Source organism: Agelaius phoeniceus, chromosome 10 (genome assembly GCF_051311805.1).
Source record: "Agelaius phoeniceus isolate bAgePho1 chromosome 10, bAgePho1.hap1, whole genome shotgun sequence".
In the NCBI taxonomy this organism is placed as follows: domain Eukaryota; kingdom Metazoa; phylum Chordata; class Aves; order Passeriformes; family Icteridae; genus Agelaius; species Agelaius phoeniceus.
This window is the reverse complement of record NC_135274.1, coordinates 21,462,769-21,485,761: the sequence shown is the minus strand read 5'-3', so window position 1 is coordinate 21,485,761 and position 22,993 is coordinate 21,462,769. Positions and strand designations below refer to the sequence as shown.

Sequence of the window (22,993 nt, the reverse complement as noted above, 5' to 3'; positions counted from 1 at the left end):
TCTGGCTTGGAATTACGTAATACAGTGAACCACAGCCTCGGGGAGGTTAAATCTGCCTGGCAAATGCCCGTGGTGGGTCTGTGAGCCACTAAAGTGCATTCTGAGAACTCAGCCACTGCTGTAAAAGTGCACTGGGTGAAATGCAGCTCATTTATTCACCAGCAGAAAATATGCAGCATTTTTAGTCTCAAAGTAAGTAAACTTGGAAGAATTTCTCAAGTGGAAAAAATCATAATATTGCCCCAATTTCCAAGGATTCTCTTGCAGTTGCTGAAGAAAGCTTTCCTCACCTCCTTTCCTCCACTGTGCTGGGTTTTCCATCACATGAGGGTCACATTACATTCTGATTAGTAATATGTTAGGAGACAAGCTGATCCTAATACTGCTGATTATTTTGCTTTCAGTATGAGTTATGGTATTCAAGAGAATGATTAGTGTGCACCTAGGTGACTGTGCAGAGTCTCCAGAGAGAGACCTAAGTGTTGATTTCAAATCAGAGTTTCTCTGCTCCTGAAAGCCATGATTAGTCTATTAGTCCTCACCTCAGCAGAGAACAGTGTCAGAAACATATTCAGTAGCCTTTACAGCAACAAGGAAGAGTAACATAAACTAATAGAGCTGTTAAATCAAAGACTTGTTTTAGCCACTCTCTGTGCTGCAGAAAAGCTGGATATCAGTCAAATTATTTCATTGTATGAGCATTGGTATGTCAGAAATAATTACATGGCACAGATGAGTGCATTCTGATTTTCTTTCCCTATGTGTGGACTATTTCTGTGCTCTTGAAAATATTAGTTTTGTTTATTTTCACACCCAAAATGGTGTAACAGGCATAACATATACATGTCCTCCATAATGAGAAAATACATGCATGTAACAGACAAACAGACATGGTCATCACAACTCTGCTTGGTGTCTTAGATATAAATTCCTCTCCTGTGGTATTTTAACTTTGTAAACAAAATAATCTTACTCACATGGCTGAAGCTCAGCTCTTGTTTACCTGATTGTACATTATGAATAACTCTGGAAACACTGGATATGGTGGTGTGTGACCTCAGGGATTGCACTCAGTTTCTGTTTGGATTCATGATGGTTCTCATTTTTGAATGGATGTACATGGATTGTGTGCCTGCCCTATCACTTAGAGCTCACCTTGTTTCTCATACTTCTCTCCCTTAGTTCCTTAAGATTTGCATTGTTTTTCTTTTTGTATGAGCATCATCTTTGTATTTTTCCATGTTTAGTTTTCCTCTTGATGGAGCACCTTAAAGTGCAGTTTTCTCTGCTAGACTCAACATTTTGATGGCCTTTTTTATTTCATGAAAGGGGACAGGGTAAAGTAGTTTTTAAAAGGTCTGTGTTTGGGTAGTACTGGGCTTCTTCCCTGAAGGGAAAAGGTCCAAGCCCCTAGTTACAGGTTAATTTATTCTGATTACTTCTTTCCTAGCACAGTTTATAGCAGTGCTGCTGACGTCCTGGAGCACAAATAATCACAGAGACTGAGAAAAAGAGCCTTGCTGTGGCTGCCTAATAGTAGAGAACATATAAACTGGGTTTTCCATTTTTTTCAGTCAGAGATTTGACTTTTTCTCCAGCATTGTAAGTCAAACATCATTGAACTGTTCAGCGTTTTGAGTTCCATCATTTACAAACTTCAGCTGATACAGGTGTATTTTGAGTTTTTTCAAGATGGAAATTAATTGACTGTTACCATCCATTTCTGTGTCATTGCAGTCAACAGTTTCATGAGGAATCCATTTTTTTAAATTATAGTTGGATGATCTTCCATGTTATCTGCATATTATTCATCCTTCTCAGTGCATCCTGTTAAAGAACGATTCCTGTCTGATAAAACAGAATCTTAAATCCCCTCTGTGATAATGTGGTAGTTTACATCAACATTAGCATTATTACTTTGGGGAAAAAAAAACTGCTGCACATGCACATTATTAAAAAATAACCAACAACTTACTAACTTGCCTTTTTTTTCCTTCTTCTTATTTTATATTTATTGATGGACACATAATCATCATGAAACATTTCATAGTAGATGTCCACGTTTGGGTATGCAGGACTCACAGAACATTTACTTTTACACCTAGATCATAAAAGTTGTTTTCCGTATCTTCACTCAAACTTAAGTACAGGCAAGAAGTATAAAAATTACCTGTCACATTATTCACAGGCTAGACCAAGGTAGTGTAATACCATGGACCACTAAGCTAATTTAGAAGAAAAATGAAAAGAGGTTTCTTTATAGAAGGCATTTGTATGTAATATATGTAGAAGAGTTTAGAATTTTGACAGTTTGAGATTGTATCCTCTTTAGAGAGAATGCATAATGATTTTTATTTCTGTTGAAATATGCATAACTTTCTGAAGGTAACTTTCAACTTTCATTAGGGCCCTTAAAAGTGATTTTCACCCACACTGGTGTAAAACAGAGGGCACTAAATCTTAACTCTTCAGTGAATGTGGCCTCTCAGTGGTTGTTACCATCAGCCTTTGCATCCTCCCTCCCACCCTGTCCTTCCCTCTTTTCTTCCTTTTTATCACTCTTTGGGGAAACTTACAGCAGTTTCTTGATTTCAGTGTTTACATGCTTAGACTGACACATCATGCACTTCTCTCGAAAGAGCTCAAAAGCTTTCCAAGATTTCTTTGTTATGAGAAGAGAAACAGAGGAACCATCCTTGATGGAGAGAACTTAGGGTCTAGTTTACAAAAAAAAACCTCTAATGTTGCAAGCTGCTTTTGTGTCTTTGATGTGCTGATGTTGGTGTAGAGGGAGGCAGCTTGGAGTGCTGTTCAGTGCATCTCCTTTGTATCTGTTCTAAAGTGAGAAGGAAGCTGGTGTTTGAACCCCAAACATATTTCATTTTTAAATGCATCTATATGTATAATCAACTTGGCTTTGTGGAAAGAAAGTCTGTGGTATAGTTTCATCTCCACAAATACAACCTTGTACCTGTTGTGTGTATCTTGAAAGCAAACCTGAGTAGTCTGACCTGTGATGATCTTTATTTTTAGCTGGTTTTGTATCAGTCATGTAATCACTGTTCAAACAGTTCCAGTGCTTAAAGTCAATCCATTTGTATTTTCTGAAGTTCTGGAGCTCTGTGTTCTTAATGCAGTTATCTCACCATCTTGAATCACAGCATTAATCCATTGTTGCTCCAAATCCAGATGATTTTCTCCTTGATTTCTGGTGTGTTCTCCTCCAGTCCCTTTCCAGCCAGGAAAGAGTCAGTGCAGCCATGACACAGTCTTGAGATTTCTGACTGCTTGGATTACCTACAGCTCACCAGGCCCTTCTGGTGAATGTTCTGCTGTTAACTGACATTATTATTATTTGTGTCCTCCTTGATTAGGTGTTACCCAGTACCAATTAATTTATCAAAGCCAAGTATATTTATCAAGAAATTCCATCTCAGCGTCATTTTCTTGGAGGCATCAGGGTAGGCCATATGCAAAGACACGATGTGCTGAATTCAGCCATAGCTGCTCAACAGAGACCTTCAGGGCCTGTGGCATTGGTGTGAGTGTCCTTGGAAGAGATCTAGTCTGAGTCTGTAATTCCAGGGAGATTCTTACCCCAAACAGAAGCTGTGTTTCTCCTCTTACATCTGGTCTAGGAGGGAGTTTGCACAACAGCAGTGTGTTGCTGTGATGATCTGTGATTTGGTAGCTTTTCCATCTGGAAATACAGCTCTGCACGGCTCCCCCTCATTCCCTGTTTTACTTCTCTTTTCTCCCAGGTACATGTTAAATTTTTTAAGGAAATAACACAGCTGGTAGTTGCCCATGGGGAGTTACTGGAGATGTTTCATGACTGTATGAAAGAATGAAAGTACCAGTGTGCTTGCTATACCAGAAAGTCTTTGCAAAGGAGCAAATGTGTATCAGCCTCAGGATGGTTGCTTGGGAACCCAGGATTCCCTTTTCTGAGCTGCCTCTGGAGAGTTTGATGCAGTTGCACTTGCTGCTGAGAGAGTTTATTAACTGTGAGCAGACTTCAAGGGCAGCCAGGTGTGGCAGTGGGAGCTGGTTGTGCCAAGGTGAAGAGAGAGGTTTCGTTTGTGTTTCTGGACAAGCAGTGAGCTGCCAGTGTGTAACAAAGAATACTTGCAGGAGTCCCCAGCAGGTTGCCTGGGAATACCTGAGGGTCCAAACCACAGCTGCCTTCCTGACTCAGGGATTATGCTGGGTTTGTAATAACTGTGCTTCTCTTTATTCAGACTGATTTTTTTCCTGACCAATGTGTTTTTTCTGTCTCTAGCATAAATTAGTGTTTTCTAATTTCTCCGTTCAGTCAGGGGTTAGTCTAGTACTCACCAATAATTCATTAATTCATTAGTCCATCTGTTCATTTGGACACTAATTGAGTTGAATTTGGTAGTGAGAGCATGGTGAAATTGTTAAGGTTAATGACTCGGTGTTTTACAAGACAAAATGCATTTGATGTTCAATTGATTGCTTGAGTTGTTTTATTGAATAATATGAATATTTAGCTATTTAATTTCATGGAAGAGCATCTTTGTTATTGCACTAATGCTAGTGAAACTGATGACGTCCTCATCAGTTTGGATACATTACTCTGCTCCAAAAAATTCTGTCTGGCCTCACAAATCCTAGTGCTTTGATGTCCCAAACATCACACAGTGCATCCAGAAGGAGAAAATTCTTTATGTGATCTTGCCTTATGATATCAAAATCACACAGCTTCTTTAGCATTCATTCACACTGCATGAGTACATGTTGTTTCTGTGAGCTCTGTCCTTGCAGATTCTCTCAGAGGCTCCTCAGTGTCTTGGAATTGACTGAGGATTGTTGGAAGGCAGTGGAAGAAAGAGATGGGAGTTAACAGGATCAATGGAATATGGGGAAATGTGAAAAATTCGTTTAGGCACCAATTAATTGCCTCTGTTTGAAGCATTTAGTTACTGAAAATATTATCTAAGGACAGATGTCACTGAATTCTCTGTTTCCCTTGGAGAATTAAATGGCCTGTTGCATTCATGGTAATGTTTTACCACTGTCCTTCTGAGTGGCTGCATTCAACTGACCAACTAAAAATCTTCTGGTAGAATATCTGGAATAAGTATCAGAACTTGTTTTGTGCCAGTAGGTATTACTAGTGTGGCACTCAGTTTTTTCTTTTTGGGGGAAAAAAATCAAGATCACTGGACCATCAAACAGCTGTGGTTTGGGTCAGTGAAGCATTCTCACTGATAAAATTTGCAGTATTTGATATATCTTATCATGGACATTGAAGAACTGGTTAATTAGGCTTCTGATAAATATTGTCTTGAAGACATTATTATTCTTAGCAAAACACAATTTTTATTCTTACTGCAAGGTGGTGAGCCTCCCACCTACACATCATCTGTGTAGTGTCTAACGTTAGATCTCTTCATTCAGTGTAATTAATTTTTTTTTAGCACTGAAATTTGAAGTGGGAATTAGGAAGCATTGAATCAGGAAATAAAGCATTGATAATATTTGATTGTGAAAGACATTGTCACTGGGATTCATGACTTCCAGCAAGACATGGTTAGGGTGATCTTCCTGGAACTTCATGTTTCTTTATAATTCGAATGCTCACAATTGATCATAAAATGTTACAAAATGTGCTTGCACCCTTCACAAAACACATCCAAGAAAAACTATTCTCTCTTAGATGTACTGAATTTTACTAAGCCTCCTGTTTCTCAGTTGTGAAACTTTGGGAGGATCCTGTGTCAGGTTCCAGGTTTCTGACTTGGGCCACTCCTACCTAAACTGCTGATTCTGCTTTCAGTGTAAAAAGCACCGAGGGAAAACTGCAGAGGAATAAAACCAGGCAAGTATCCTTACATCCTAAAAGTTTCTTTCTCTGTGCTGCAGTCTGTGAGTTTATAGCTTTACAGTGATTATTTCAATTCACTTACTAACATAAGGAAGAAAACATTAAATTAAAAGAGATGAGAGAAATGTACTTATATTCCTTTCCTTATGACTCTTGGCTGTTTTTTTTTTTTTCTGGCTGCAGTTGAGTTGAATAATAAAATAACTTGTGCAGCAGTGATTCCAATTCTGCCTCTCCTGTATTCTTGTGCAGTCTTGTTTGGCAGGCCTTGTTCATTTTGTCCAGCACTGGGTAGCATTGCAAGGTCACTGCACATCTTTACCAGAATATTCAAACAGAAAATAGATGTGCTTTTCTTTCTTTTCTAAAAGGTCTTCAGTAAACTGAAATGGTGAAAATACAGAAGAAAAGACTCTTGTCAGCAACCCCTTCTGACAAGCCTGTTTTCCAGAGTAGGGGCATTCTCACTTTGAAGACATGTGTTAGGCTGTGGCAATTGCAGAGCTTTGCTTTATAAAAATAATTTTATGGACCCATTTTATGTCTTTTGCATCAGTGAAAAAAATTTTACATTATTTTATAATCCTTTGTGATTTGGGAGGTGATATTTAATTAGATATCTAGAGCATTTACTAGAAAGGGTAAAACTGCCCTGCTGGTGAGATGGAGAGGCAGAAAATCTCTTCTGCACTGTATTTGCAGTCCTGTGGGCCTCTATTAGTGAGAAATCCTATATGCCTGTTATTATTTCATCAATTCAATTTGAATCACACTTTGGCTTCAGTCTGTTCTATTCTACATAATCTACTTTTTCAGTAAATCTGCTTCAGTCTCCAGTACCCTCCCAAAGTAAAAGTAATCCAGATAGATGATGATAAGCCATATTTTAGTCTATGAGATACCTTTTCCATTCCTCTCTTTTTGATCCTTCTTGCAGTCAAACCTCTTGTTCAATCACCCTGCCAGGCAGTAAAAAAAAGGGGGGAAGAGATGGCCTTTTAGCCTAGGTGAGGTGAAATAGCTCTGTCACAAAGAAATTCAATTGAATATTTTCTACCAGGCTACCGTATGCCAATTGCTTGACTTAGGGAAAATGGAAGAAGGAATTAGTGAGAGCCTGCAGTGCAGATTTCAGAGGTGTTTTTGTTCTTCTCGCTGCTCTCTCTTTATCTTTTCTCCTGGCAGGGCTTTCTCCATCACACTATGACAACTTTTTGGCACTGCTGTTGAATACAGATGCAGACAAGTCCTGATGCAGTTGTGAGGCCTCTGGGTTTCTGGGTAATAGTTTTGGGCACTGCACAGATTCAGATTGTGCCTTGTGTGACTTCAGCCTCCCAGCTGAACCTGTGCCCATTCTGAAGATGTGCAGTGTCTACTTTGTGTTTCAGTGGCCAGGCACTACACATTTGTGTGTATCCCTCAGTTTTCTGCAATTCTACTTTTTGTGCTGTTGTACTACAAAAAGGCAGACAGAGTGAAACAGGTTTATAGCTCATGGAACACACACTTTATATGTGTTTATAAAGTGTGTTTATACTGGACAGGTAACAGAGCATAGTGTCAGTCCTGATGCAGCAAAAGCAACCCCTCAATTCTCACCTTCTAGACATTTTTTGTTGGTCTGTATGAAGAAAATAAACATTTTTCTCTTGGTTTACATCCTTCTTTTGTGTATTTGCCTTGCAGGCTTTGGCAATGTAACACATTTATACCTCTTGCCCACTTGTACGAATTTCAGAAGGATTTTTGCTCTCACTTGCTTCCTCTCTGTTTTTACCTTTCCTGGTGCTTTCTTTTGTCTCCTGTGCAGTATAAAATTGGTGCTATGAATATTGTGAAGTGCTGAAGGGCAATGCTGGCCTGAGTATGGACAATTCTGACAAATGTTAAAAAGGGTGGAGTCAAACTGGATAAAGAGCTTTACTCTAAAGATCGTTTTTCCAGATTGAGCATCTTTATTGCTGAGTGGAGAATCCTCCACTGCCTGTTGCTTTCAAAACAAACAAACAACAAAAAAGCCTCCCCTCACCTCCCCCTCCTCCCCCCAACCCCAGAAGAATTATTTCTGGAGATATTTATGTATTATTCACCAGGTTAAGAACAGAAGGATGTCTTCTTGTGAAAGCTGGGGAACATTCATCAGGCAAGAAAAATTAGTTTGAGTGTGGAATGAGAGCATATTAAGGAATTATTACCTACATAATTTGGGTACATAAATTCACAATTTCTCTAACTGGTAATTTTACAGTTTCTCAAGTAATAGTCAAGAAAACAGAATCTCTTCTGGATTCAGCTAGTAAAAAAAATCACATGTATTTACAGAAATAATTCCAGTTCTAAGACAATGTTTGACAACAGAGAAAGTAAGACAAAAATTGATATTTTTAAAAAAACTTTATTATTTAAAAAAAGGGTTTTTATTTTTATTTAAAACTATTTTATTTAATAACAGCAAAATTGATCTCTAAAGCATGTTTTGGTATTTACTGTTTTTCATTAAATCACCAGAAGTGCTGTGGGATTTTATTTGTGATTTAAAATGCATTGGTTGAAAGTTGGCATATAAATTGAAGGTATAAGACAGTACACAAGGGATGGTGAATTTAGTACCTTTAGATGGTGGAACATTTTGTTCACCTAATTAGTTAAGGAAGGATAAGTTAAGTTAGAAAAATGAGTGTAGAAAATCAGAAGTGAATTTTAGTGCAAGTGTCCATCATAAATAAGCAAGAGTAAGCCAGATTTGGGGTTTCAAGAGATTTTAGCCTGCATTCTCGATCTCCATTTAATTGATTCATAAATCAATTAATTACTGTCACAAGACCTGAGGGCAGTAGGAAATTGGGTTAAAATTAAAAAGAAAAGGAGGCAATTTGTTTTAAGATTGAAAGTTGAATGTTCAATCGAAGTTTAATCAGAAGTGACCCATTATTTGAAAAGTAGAACATCAATGTCATTCTAATTTCACAGAATGCTTCATTAAATGAGTATTGAAAAGACCAGGTTAACTGATTATTCCAAAAGGAACACGAGACAAAGGAAACTCACTTCCAAATACGTGTTGTGCTTGTTCATTTCTCTTCTGAAGAGTTCATAGAGATACCAAATAATTTCATTGGGAATTCAAGGATTTTTGGGATGATCCTTTGTAGATTGTAAAGTTTGTTTGATAAAAACGTAACTTCATATCAGGAGAGAAAATCTTAATCTATTTGGATAGCCATGAACTTAAAGAAAAATTAACAGAACATGATAAAAAGCAAAGGCAAAAAATTTTCAAAGCACTAGTGGAAATTGGACCTCCTAAATTTTAGGATGTTTCACAGTGGTCTGACTTTAAAAAGGTTTTTTCCATAATTTGATACCATCTCCAGAGCATTCACAATGCATTGAAGACTGCCCTCTGAAGAAGGTGAGGGTGATGCTAATGCCTGGCTGGGGCAGAGGTGATGATTTGTGTTTAGGAGGCGAGTGTGGGAGAGAACGAGAACAACAACTGCAGCTGTAGCTCCTACTGTGGCTGAAAAGCACAAAGGAATAATACAGTTGGTCTTAATATTTTTGGATTAGCAAGTCTTTCTCTTGGTGGGCATTTACTAGAAATTTGCTTAGCAAACTGGTGTTCAAAAAAAGCCAAATTACAACTCTCACTTGTTGTGAGCTTGGTGGAACAACGACAGAGGAGTGTGATTCAGTTTCCAGCTCGTGCTGGGTGTTGCTCTTGCTGTTAAATGCTGAGAGGTGCTCTTGGAGCATCATCTGGACCTTCTCTCTGCCATGTGCTCCCTGGGCTTCTGCTAGTTGGGAAGCTGATGCAGCTTTCTCTAGTGAGCACAGTACTTGAAAAACAGCAAAAGGCAAAGGAAACAAAGTTGGCCTTTCTAGCTGTTCTTTATGGAGGAGCTTGTTATGAGAAAAAAAAAAAAAAAGGCAAAAAAAAAAAAAAGCAGCCAGAGCTGATTTAAACATTTGCTTTTACAAGTGCACAGCAGGATGATTTCAGATGTCAGCAAGTTATTTCAAACAGCAATTCTTTTCAAGATCTCTGCAAGCAGGGACTTGATTCCTTCATGAGCAAAACAACTCGTTGCTTGTGATGTCCAAGTTGTTTTGGTTCATTTGCTGATCACTGCCTGTGTAAGCTGAGATCTTCCAAAGCAGAGGCTGCTGGTTCACCTGGCCCAGGTGGGGTCTGGAGTGGGGTGGGAGAGAAGCCAGGTCAGCAGCGCCTCCCTGCTTTCCAGGGAGGATTCACCAGACTTCAGATTCCAAAGACACTTGTCTGGATGGGGCAATAATCTGACCTTGTGTGGCAAATCTAATTTGGTAGTCACTTCCTTCACTGACTCTCAGTGAGATACTCAAGAGTGAATATAAATAATGCAACTCTCCTCAAGTTATTGATTGCATTTATGTAACTGATGATGAGCAGCTTTAGCACCATCACAGCAGAATGAGGGTGTTCCTCAGCAGCCCCCCAGTCAAATGGCACAGCTCTATAAACCACTGTGCAAACTTGAAACAAAGATGAATGGTTATGAGTTAATGCTGGAGTATGTATTTAATCTTTGTAATGAATGACTTTGTGCATCTTCTCGCAGAGATCTTAAAAAAAAAAAATCTGAAAGAAAAAATTACTTCATTTATTTTTGTGATGTTTCTGTGACAAGTTATGCAACACACAGATGCATCACTGATCACAAAAATTTATATGATGCACTGCTAATTATATATATATTTTTTTTTTTAAGAAAGTGGTGGGAGTTTGCTACCAGAAATAATCTCCTAGAAATGCATGGAAATACTGATAGAATATTGATCATGAAGGCATTAATTTATAGAAAAATTCAACAAGCAAATTCACCAGCAATGTAATGCAATTCCTGCTTTAGGCATCTGGGCACCTTTGAGGCTTAGAGGTTTGTTTTATATTGTTTTGCCTTTTTTTCCAGTCCACTCTTTGTTATTGGTTTCTTGTTTTCTTGTGACAACAAATGTGCAAATAATGTCTTACTTTTTTTTAGAGTACAAGAAGAGATGAACATTCTGTACAAACAATTTATTAGATTTTTTGGTGTTAATAGACTGGTTAACGTAAAGTATATAATTTTAGGGAGTTGACAAAAAATCCCTTATTATGTAGATGGACTCACAGGATAAAGAAGTGGGATGTTTGGAGAAGATAAAAGAGTATTCCTTGATTATTGTGGTTACATTTCTCCTGAAGACTTAAATCATAACTTAGTTAATAAGATGTCTGATTGCTACTTAGCTCAGAATAAAGCTGTGTGGATATATTTTTATTCTCCTGGTAGGCAAAATTTTTAGCTGCTTTGGGAAGCATAATTACAGAGACAACTGCCAATCCAGAAATAAAGTCATAAGACATAGGGGGTTTTTGCCTTTTTTAGGGCCTTGGAATCAGTCAATGAGATCAGTGAATAAGTGTCATAATCATCAAAATTTAATAAAGACTGGAAGGGTTTCTCAATCTATCAACAAAATTCAATAACCAATTGAAGGAGGAAATCAATGTGAAATCCTAAAAAGCCCCTTTCTTCTTCCTCACAGAATTCCAGCTTTCTCTCTGAAGCTCTTTTTCCTGTACCTGCAACAAAAACTGAAGAGCTGGATCCCTCCTTCAGCCTGCACGAGACCATTGCAAAGGTAAGAGAAATGGAGATCTCATTTATAAATACTTTCCTCTTGAATTTGCTAATAATTTTCAATTATAATCTATTTCCCCGTGAATCCTTTCAATATAATTAAAAATTGTGGAGTTCCATTCACTGGGATCCCCATTGGGAATATTCTTTCCATTGGTCAACTTGTGTGATCAAAGCAGTGTCACGTGCAAATGTTTCATTTGAAACTATAACTTTTTATTCTTATTTTTCACTGCATATCACTCACTATCTGCTTTGCTTGTATGACCACTCAGGCTGGTGGAAAAGCTGGTGTTGATTTGAAGCCCTTTATCTCCATTAGGGAAATAGGATTTTAGTGTTTTCTTAGGTTTTTTCACGGTATAGGAGTTGATACTGAATAACAGTATAAAAGTTTCAGTGTAATTTTTTACATGAGGGTTGGTGTAAGTGCTAATAATCAGCTGACTGTGCCTTGTGCTCTCTGATGTCAGTGGGTGCCCTAATTTCATGGGCACTGAAAAGGAGGAGATTGCTGAATGTGGCAGAAAAAAATGAACGAGAGATATGCAGCTATTAAACAGATAGATCTGTAATCTGAGTGCTTAGAAGATCTAATTTGTCAGAACAATTCTCAGAACAATTCATATTAAGGTCTTGGCACTGAAAAGGTGGATTTAGGGTGGATTTCTGTGAGAGCCATGCTGATCTGAAGCATTCAAAGAAAGAGAAATCTCTAAGTTTCCCAGTGGCAAAGAACTGAAACATTGAGTAGTGTGATGCAACACAAAATTTGGTGGTATCTTGAGATTTGCAGACCTTAGAATTTCAATATAATAATGTATATAATATCAAGTATTAAAATGGAGAATTGTGTGCTTGTGTGGCAGAAAAGGGATTTTCCCACCTGACGAGATGTCAGATAAAACCCCCTTTTTATCAAATGCACACTCAGAAAAGTATGTGCTATTTTTAAATAAATTTCATCAGTGTTGCTCAGCGCAGTGTTTCATGGTAACCAGTCAATTCAGTGATTAACCATCTTGAAAATACTTTTGTGTCCACTGTCTGCTCACCAGAGCACCTCATAAGACTGGGATCATGCAGTTCTGAATGCTGGAATGGCAGAGCCCTAACAGGGGATGCCACTGAAGCCACTTATCCAGGACCATGAAATAATCTCATGCTGATTTTTACTCTGTCAGGCACCAAAGTCATGAAAGGCACACCAGAAGTGACATAATTGGTTTTACGATGAGTTATGGGTGCTGACAGATAACTCTTGAGAAAATTATTAGTCAACCTGATTATTCTACACTCCAATTATGGAATTGCATAAAGTAGAACTACTCTAATGCAATTAACTTCTAAACATTAAACAAAACAGCAAGAGGGAGGAGTGTTTCCATTTCTAAAGGAAATAAGGGGGTTTTATTTAACATACTATGATATTTCTATTTTTAAAAAATATAAACACTTCCAAGGAGGTGAGAGCAGGTTCTCTTCCTGAAGCAAATGGAATGTTGGGGTTTTTTTGCATGCCAAGATAACGCAACGAATCTAAATTAACATGAAGGTCTCAAACTCTTAAAATCCCAAAGACTTTTGGGATTTTGCTGATTTTGAATCAGTAGAATATTACTGTGAACAGAAAGTCCGTGTGGCAGTTTTATCAGAGGCATTTCTAACAGTGTATTATTCCTGGTGTAGCTATTTCAACACAGTACATTCATATTCCTGTGTTATTCCTGCTGTAGTGTGCCCTTTTGGGAATCAGATCATTCTTGAAAAGGTTGTGCCTGGGCATGCCAATAGCTTCTGCATTGAGGCATCTCTACGTCTCTACATTCCATTGAGGTATTTTCTGTTTTCATTTAGAAATTGCCTCCATGTAGAGACAGAGGATTTCGCAAAATTGTTTGAGCAGCAGAGACACAATATTACTCCAGTCAGAGTTGCAGCACCTAAAGTGTTAAAGAGTTTGTTTGGTGTGTGCAGAACTCATCTCATTGAGCAAACAGAAGTCTAATGCATCTGAAAATATCTCATATCCTAGAAGACCCTTTGTCCTTGCAAGGCCCAGGCAGAAATATGGCAGCCTTTCCCCACGTCACTGTGTAGAGTGCAGTCTGGAAATTTCTCCTATATGCTCTGATTTCCATCACCAAAATGTGGCACCAAAATTTGGAGTGTCCATTTTCACAAGTAATTTCTCCAGTTAGCTTTCTTCAGTGATGTATTCTGTCCAATATAATTTTTAAAATTCCTCTCGTTGGTTGCATGTGCCAGACTTGGCCATCAGCTCTCAGTCTCTTCATCAAAGGCTTGAGTTCTGCACAGACCAGCAGAACTCTCATGTCTCTTTGGAGGTGAATTATATTATGATTTTGTTCTTTTTAAAATGAATTATTCAAGCCCCCAGTTAACAAGCAGGAATGTGGACTGAGGTAGGTGACAGATGCTGAATGAGGTTAACAAAGCAGAAGAAAAGGTTTCAGTGTGTGAAGTGAGGACCAAGATGGGGGCCTGATCAGTATCCGTATTTCACAGTCTACTCTTGATACTGAATTTTTAGATGTGTAGTTTGACCTTGTTGTGAATCTACTAGAAATGTCTGGGCTACCCTTTGTGTGCCCTGTCACACATCAAAACATGAGTTTTGGGCTGAGAAATTGCACCATGACTTGGGGCATCTCTTAATCTTTCTCTTTGTCCTCCCACAGCTGGCAGCAATTCATGTTATTTTTCAGAGCTCTCACCTGCCCCAAGGTGATGGAGCAGCATAGGTGCAGAGTAATGTGCCAGTTGCTGCAGTCATTCCCTAAGTTAAATAATTTGCCTTTTTTTCTCACCAATATCTCATATACTGGCTCTGGGAATCTTACTGGTATTTATGGTTTGATGGTATTTGAGATGTTCAAAGCACAACTCTATTGTCTGTGGTGGCACTGTGAATACAAACAAAACCCAAACTTTGTGTTTTCCTGCAAAGCAGCACAGGCACCCATTTTTCACAGGAATGGTTTGATTTAGCACATATTCTCTTAAGCACACAAGTGAGACTCTCTGTTTTACCTTTAGCCTTCGTGCATGAAAGAACACATAATCCAGTTCAAGCAGAGGGTAAATACAAACCTGCTGAAAGCTCCTTCTACCAATGTGTGTTTTATTCTGTGGCTATTGTCAGCAGCAATAAAAGCAAGAGCAAATCTGGTGATATAACCTGGTACAGTAACTTTGTAATTGTAACTAGTAATTAATTCTATTAATTGTGGTGAATAGGAAAGTAACAACATTCAAAAGGAGAAAAAAAAAAAGCTGTCTGGGGATTTTCTCAGCATTAGATATGAGAGAAGTGACTTTTGTGCTAAAGACATGAGGTTTTCTGACAGACAGTCACACTGTGTTTGGCCAGACAGCATATTCTCTATCTGCTCCAGCCTAGTTAGGGGAGATATGCTTGGAATTTTTCAGTAGTTCTTTGTTCCTAAAAGCAAGTAGCCTCAAGGACTCTTGCACTTTATACTTGAACTCTGATGGATGAAGACTAGGTAATAAAAATAAGCTGAAATTGCAGAACCCCTGGTAAAAATTTGATGAACCAGCTGTACCATCCAGCACAGCTCTACTTGGTTAAAGTCAGGTATTAAAAAACAGCTCTATTCCCCTACCCTCTGAAATTTTCCATATCTTTTCTGCTGATATGCTAATATGCTTCCTTCAAAATGGAAGAATTATTACAGGACAGGACTAATTACATTTCCTCCTGTGACATACATTCATGAGGTTGTGGGAAGATGTCAAGGCTCTGTTATTACAAGATTGTTTCTGAGCTTTTTTTTTTTTTTTTTGAGTCATTGGAATGTAATGCTTTCAGCTTAGAGAACTCTCACAACTTTGAAAATACCAGAACAACCAGGAGCTGTAGTTTCAATGAATAAGAGAAAAATCAACAAAAAAATATAGCAGCCATTAGCAGCATGGCATGTGTAGAAACCATCCCCATGGATTGTTTGTGAACATTCTTACCTGTTCAGTTCTCTGAGTGAAAACAGAAAATTATTTCTACATTCCTTAAGTATTTTTGATATTGCAGTAAGACTGTATGTTCTTTAAAAAAGTTATCATTGGCTTCTCTCAAAATGTTTCTTAACCAGATTGCTCTTCAAAACCATTAGTTCCTGATGTCCTCTTTTAGACCTAAATTGTACTTGGCTACTCTCAAGATTTGTCTGCAAATGTCAGTAAAAGGAAAAAAAAAAGCATTGCAACATTTTTCAAACTAGAGCTGGAATTTAAGTGAAGGAAACAAATGTGTCAGCTCCGTCTGATCCAATCAAACCACAGGATAAACACATAAGCTGATACATAATGTATCATCCTACTTCTCAGGATAGAAAGCCAAGATTGATGCTGTTTGTACATCTCATGAAACACCCTTTTTACTGCAAATTACAGCAATCTGAATAAGCAAAAGAAGATAGGTAGGAGTGAGAGGAAGCATTGTTTAATCCCTATTTTAGATACGAGAAAATAAAATAGTGTGAGTCAAAAGTGGTACTTACAGTAACTGAGTAACTACTTCATTTCCTCACCTGAATACAGAATGAATTTGTAAAATCTGATTTGTTTGACACTGTAGACAAAGACTGGAACATTTCAAAGCTGGAGCAAGATTTCTGAAGGTGCAATACTACAAATATTTGGGATTTGCTGAAATTTCAGCTGCTGGCTGTGACCAACTGAACATTTGTTTTTACTCTGTGCTGAGACCTCGTGTGTGCCTGTGTTAATGGGAGTCACCTGCCTTGGGAAGAAGTTACATTTCCCAGAGCAATTCCTTCCTTTGCCATGCCTTGTTTTGGTTTAGATCTGACTGCAGCTCTGTCTGCATTGGTGACAGGCTCTCAGCAAAGATGTCTGTGACAGCTGTCTTATTTTTTGGGGGAGGTTTTGTCTCCTGGTTGATGATCATGACTGTACAAAGAAGCTACTGTGTATTTATTACACAAGTCAAAAGATTGTTTTCAGTTTGCCCAATAGTGGCTTTTTACTGTGTAATGAGAAAAATCTATTGTACATCCTTTGCTTTTATTTCAAAAATATAAGTTGCTGTGAGGGATGTCAAACAATTGGACAAGTGCATGCATTTTTTAAGGAGAGTCAATATGTATGTTTATAGAATCAGGTAATAATTTGATTTGTATTCAGCCACTGAAATCCAACAAGTTTAAACCTGAACAAACAAAAAAAAAACAAACCTGAAGCTTGCTTCTCTAATAGGTAGGAATATGCCTGGGGCTGTTTGAATATTCCCCTGTTTCCCACTACCCCGTTCTTCACACATTTAGTTACTGAATTTATCAGACTCTAATTTTATTAATCCATTCTTTAGCACTGGTACTACCGTAGGGCATTTGTTATTGGCACACATGTATTGAATTGGTGGCTTTACAAGGAAGATGAATTTTTCTTTAAAGAAGATGCCAACATTCTAGAGCAATAGTTCCTTTGGGTACTCTAAAAGTACCTTGTCTGTTGTAGCAGCTCTCTGTAGGAGCTCTTTTCTGTCTACAGATCTTTTGACAAAGATGTCAAATCAGACAGTTCTTTCCCCAGTGCATTTCTCTTAAAACATGAAGTTTTTACTAACAATAATGTAGTAACTACTTTTTTCTTTCTTTTTTTTTTTTAATTTAGTGTATTCCAATTTACATTTGAGTGAATATGAGCTAAAGTCAGTGGAACTTTACTATGTGCTCAAGTGACAAGGAATGGAAATAGCTGCCTCTGTACTGAGTTAATTAGCTGGTTTTGCAAACAACTTGCAGGAAGACCTGGGGAAATACAGCTGCTAAAGCTGGATATTTCTTTGTTTGTTTTAGTTTTTAGACCATAGGAATAACTTCCTTTGGGTACAGTTGTACAGTGTATTCTTGGCATTTTTTTTAATATTGTTTCATTACATAGCTATGATCACATTGCAGATGCTGAAGTTTACAGACACTGAAGTTTGCTTCATGAGCTCAGTCCTGAATTCAAAACCAAATTTTCAAGACTTTGGGTTGTCCTAAGGAATTTTATAATGACAGATTTCCTTAGGAGACTTAGCTCAATCCATAGTGGTTTTAATCTTGTTCTTTAAGCGTGGACACGTATTTTGGCATCAAAGCAATGGCTGAACTTTTCTGCAGCCGTGCTCTTGATGCTGAGCATTTCTTGGGATTGGAGCCATCCAGAGGGGGGAGGATAAGACCAAAATTAAACATCTAGACAATGCATAAGAGCTGTGTGTCATGCAAAAAAGCTCCTAAGAACCAACAGAATATGTCCTGAGCTGAGCGATGGGATGCCTGAAGGAACCTGAAAGTATAAATTAAGCACAAAGTAATGTCTGCCCTTATTCAAGTTTAGCCCTTAAATTCTGGTCAAGAGCCAAAAAGAAACAGCTGAAACTTCAGATTTCAATGTGCAGCACCATGGAATTCTCTACTTTCATTTCACATTTTGTGGCACTAAGAGGAGTGGCTGGGCCTGTTTCAAATCCCTGCTCTTTGATGCCTTCATTGCAGATGTGCTGTGAAAATCTGATCCCAGTGACAGATAATCTTTACTTGAAATTCTCATTCTGAATGTTTTTTTAAACTGGTTGTGTATGACAAACCCAATGTATTCTCAGTGATAAAAATCTTCAAGATGTTTTTGTAACATGTGTGCATGAAATTGTGCTCTGCCCTTGTCCTTTATTTTCTCCTATTCTGTCTCCTAATATGTTGATGTGCAGGCAGTTCAACTGGCTATAAATGAAAAGCACAATTAAATGTTTTTAAATAGATCTCCTGAAATGAAGGATTGCAGAATTAGCATGAAGTCTGTCTTTTCAAATACAATTGGACAACATGAAGAAATTCTGTCAAATGTAGAAGTTGTGAGCCAAAATTACTGTATACTTTTAAAAAATTTATGATGACTCAAAAAACAACATAAATGAAGTTATTACAAAATCCCAGCAAGAACAGCTTGTTTGTAGAGCTGGTTTTGTTACCAGTGTAGCCAAAAAGAGAGTATTGCCAGTGTGCTGAGACACTCAGGTATTAAAGCCTTCAGGACTCACACGCTCAAGTACAATCCCATTTTCCATTTGAGTTCAACAGAATAGATTCAAGCTTGTTGGTTTAATGAGATTTAATTAACCAACAGGACTGATGACCCCACCCACCAGCAGTTCCTTGGGCCAGGGGTTGGGTTTTGTCTGTAGCAAACTAACCATAAACCAAAGCAATATAAAAGATATAACTTCCTGCAGTGGAAATGGTATTTCTGTTTCATAAGCAGATATCATTTGCTGGCTATGAAGCTATTTTTTATTTTAATACCTTCTTGTAAAACTAATGGCTGGGAGTTTCATAAATTGCAGCCTAATTCCAACCATGCACATATAATATTGATTTTAAAAGGTACAGGATCTGGATCATCTATTGAAATAATTTTAGTTCAAAATTTAAACTAATATTACAGAGTACTGCATTTCGACCTAAAGTGTTTCATGACAAGAATCCAGCAGCCAATAAATGAAAAACAACATTTCAGAAGGGTAGAAGGGAAGAAAGATAGAAGTTGCTCTGGGGTAATGGAATAGTGTCTTCTAGTATGCTGCAGCCTTTTCCTCATCTAAAAGTGATATGACTGTGGAAATAGAGAGAAATTTCTTCAAAATCAGGTTATCAATAAAACTGTATGTCCTGAATGGTGCTTACTTTGAGAAGTCATTCATAAAAAAAGTAGTTTTTTGTTAGTTATGTGATAATTCTTCAATCTCAGAGAGTGCTTATCTTTTCCTTAGATGAAAGAATAGCCCATTTATTTTGCTGCTGAGATATATCAGTAATAGGTGTACATGGATATTGCATAATATTCTGAGGCAGTGCCAAAATTCTATTTAATCTGTTCTAAATTACCACAGACAAGCAGTAAAATAATCTCCACATTGCTACAATCAGAAGTGATCCATCCACACTTGGGTGCTAACTTCTTTAGAACAATCAAACTCTGAATGGGTAACATTTATTTTCTTGTGACAAAACAGTTCTAATTCCCAAATGGCCAAATAAATAGCAACACATTTGCACCTGAGTTTTTTTTAATTTGTTCAAAGGAGTTAATTGGTAAAGTTATTCTTCTACTGGCTTATTTGAGCTGTGTATACACACAGACTTCATGAAATTGAAATACTTGGAAAAAGATATTACTAAAGATTATCTACTCACTGATATTTTCTATATTTTTATGAGAGGTGTTAAATGTAACACAAGTTTGTTTTTCATGGATTTAGAGAGTACTGACAGTTGTAGGCTCTGGCAAACTGGCAGACTTTTAATCACAGCTTTGCAAAACATTCAAGGCAACAAAAAATTCACTGCCTTCTTAATTAGCTGATTTTTGCAACATATCATGATTGTAAGGGGTGTATTGCTATTTTTTCAAATAACAGCTTTAAAAAACAAAGGTGAAGAAAGCGTAATTTTCAATTTTTTTTTCATTTCCTCTTTAAGTTGTTTACTTGAGATACCATTTTGTGGAATCTATTTTTAATAACTTTGTGGCATCTGACAAGGTGCCAGCATTTCTTATCTTTCAGATTTCACTTTTTAAAAATACTGATTAGTGCCCTCTGTTAGATAAATGCACCTGACATAAAGAGATGAGCCAAATAATTCAATTATAGTCCTGGTTCTGTGTACTTCAGTGAAGTTTACTCTGGCTTCACCCTGTACAGGAACCAATGGTTGACATGAAGGGTTCATTTGAAAATTATTTGTCAGTCTAAAATTATTTTTCAGCTGCTCATGAAGTGTTTGAGCCTCCAAGTGCAGGTGCACTCCTGGATTTTCAGGTACAAACTGCGAGGCAGCAGCTGCAGATCCAACTCTTTATATTTCAAAACAAAATGTGTAGTTTTGGCTCTGTGAATGCCAGACCTGTTGGGAATTCAATTATAAACCATATTCTGGATCCTTGGTAATCCCCCAGCACTGTGCTGTGCTTGAGACAGGAATTCAGTCCCAGGGCTTAAAAGGATGCAGAGGAGCACTCTGCAGACAAAAGGCTAAATACTTAGATTTATGCAGCTGAAAAACTTGATTAGACTCAGTGGAATAAGTGCTCTGCTACACAAGTTTTAAGTGTCATTAAAAAGAAAAAATTGATTGAATCAACCTGGAGAAAAAGTTCCTTTTTCTTGTCTTTATTTTCACTTCAAAAAAGGAGAACATTCCCTTGTATGGGCAGAGCTTGGGCTCAGCACACTATGCCCTTTCATTTTTGGGTACTGCTCTTTCATGAGATGATTTGGCAAAAGAGTTTTTAATAGAAAGCCTATATGTAATATAAGGAATTATATAAATAGTGTTCAACAATTTATATAAGCACTTAAGAAAATGTAGCAACTTTCACTGTTACGTATCTTGTTTTTAATATAATTTATTGACCTTACCATGGAGGAACATTTTTGAAATGTGTCAGTTCAACTTTTTCCCTGCTTTTTAGAAGTGTCTTAGGAAGAGTAAACAATTCTTAAAATAACAAGAACCACTTTCCTCCACCTGTCGTTGCTGCATCACTTCTGATTCCCTGCCTCTTCCCTTCCTGTCACCTGTATCCCCTCAAACCCTGAGCTGAATGCCAAGTTTTAGCACCTGCTGTTGGAATTGGATTTTCAAGAGGCTTTGAAGCGAATGTAATAATTAAGATTATCAGATGTCTCCATCAGGTGAAGGTTGCTGGGTCTGTGGTTCCCCCGTTCCCCTGAGCAGGGTGAGGTTTGATCTGACTCAAGAGGAACCATTTGGGTTTGCTGTTGGTTTTGCTGCAGGCTTTGTTTTGTTTCCAGCTCTCAGATCTGATTTCCATTGGAGCTTTGGTGCCTGTGGGAAGAGCAGAGTGAGATGGGGAGCGTGGCACAGGGGCTGTTCCAGTGGCAGCAGAATTCCTGCTAGGCTTTGAAATTTGAACTGAAAGGGTGTTAAAACTGGCCTGAGGAGGATTTGTTCTTTGCATGCCAGTTCTATGGCAAGTTGATTCCTAGATCTGCTTAAAATTCATGCCTTAAATTCAAATAGTCCTTTCTGCATATGTTGTTGATGTTATTCCAGTAGAATTGTAGAAGAACCATGGCTAAACATGCCACATAATGACAAATTGCTGTTTTTACAAAAAAACCAAAACCCAACAACTCAGGTGCTTTATGGATGGAGTATGATTTATTTTGAACTCTGAAGGAGAACATGAGAAACAGATTACAAAGCCTTTTATGAAACTCATTATTACAGCTGGACTTCCTGAACTCACTGTAGAAATTCTGATTGGAATTTATAGACTTCATGTGTAAGGGCTGTGTGTGTAATTTTAAAATCTGATACTAATGTCTGAGCCCCAAAACTGTGATTTAGAAATAAATCTACTGCTTTACTGGCAAAGTGCACAGGAAAAATCAAAAACTAATCAAAACTTTATTTAGGTTTTATTGGTAAGATTTACATATATGTTATGGTTTGTATAAATCTGTTGTGGGGTTTGTAAATAGGCTTTCAGATTAGTAAATCCATTTGGACAATATTTGCTGAAAACCTCAGGGATATGCATTACTTGGCATTTAGGGAAGTGTATGCTTTAGGGAAATTCCTAAAAATGCTTTTCTGTTTTAGTTCTGGCAACCTTTATGGTGAGTTATTGAAAACTGAGCTCTGTGAAAGCAGATTTGCATCTCCCAATTTTGTTAGGGAGCCACTGGTTTTATTTACCACTAATAAACTGGTTTCATTATGCAGCTTTAGTGTTGCTCAGTAGCTAAAGAAAAATTAGTTCCTGTGCTGCATGTTTAAGAAAGCTCCTTTTCAGAGTTAAATCAAACACAAATCTAGTCAAGCTTGACTTGCAGCATGGTTTGCTTTAGTTACTCAGACTCCAGTCTTTTTGATCTGTGCTTTTCAATTTTTGCAAACTGTGTGACTTGCCACAAGCTGTAGTTAAAAATCACAGTTTATCTAATTGGGGAAATTGCATTAATAAATGAAAGACAAATTAGTGTAATTTTTTTTTAACAGAAAGCTGTTTGTTCAAGGGCACATGGTTTTGGTTAGAAAGGCAGCACCAGATCATTTCTTTGTACCTGATAATCTGGCTATAGAAAGAGATTGCACTATACAGCCGTTTAATTTTTGCTTTCCCATTCTGGGTACTCAAGACAAGGGCTGTCACCAGGAGGAAGGGCTGGAGCACAGGTCCTGTGAGGAGCACTGAGAGCTTTGGGGTTTTCTTGTTGGGAGAAAAGGAGGCTGAAGGGCAGGCTCCAGTGACAGGACTGTGGGAATGGTGCTGAGCTGTGCCAGGGCAGGTAGGACTGGATACAGAAGGCATTTCTTTACCAGGAGGGTGGTCAGACACTGGAACAGGCTTCCTAGAGGGGTGCTTGCTCCCCCAAGCCTGGCAGTGTTCA

At 37.8% G+C, this 22,993-nt stretch overlaps 1 protein-coding gene across 2 annotated transcripts in view; it reads left to right on the top strand.

Moving 5' to 3' along the window:
* Positions 1-22,993, top strand: part of NAALADL2 (N-acetylated alpha-linked acidic dipeptidase like 2) — a 405,646-nt gene that overhangs the window by 332,569 nt on the left and 50,084 nt on the right. For both annotated transcript variants that reach the window (XM_077184127.1, XM_077184126.1), the window contains one exon: positions 11,426-11,521. In XM_077184127.1, the coding sequence (XP_077040242.1) occupies positions 11,426-11,521 (96 nt within the window). The remainder of the gene's footprint in view (positions 1-11,425; positions 11,522-22,993) is intronic.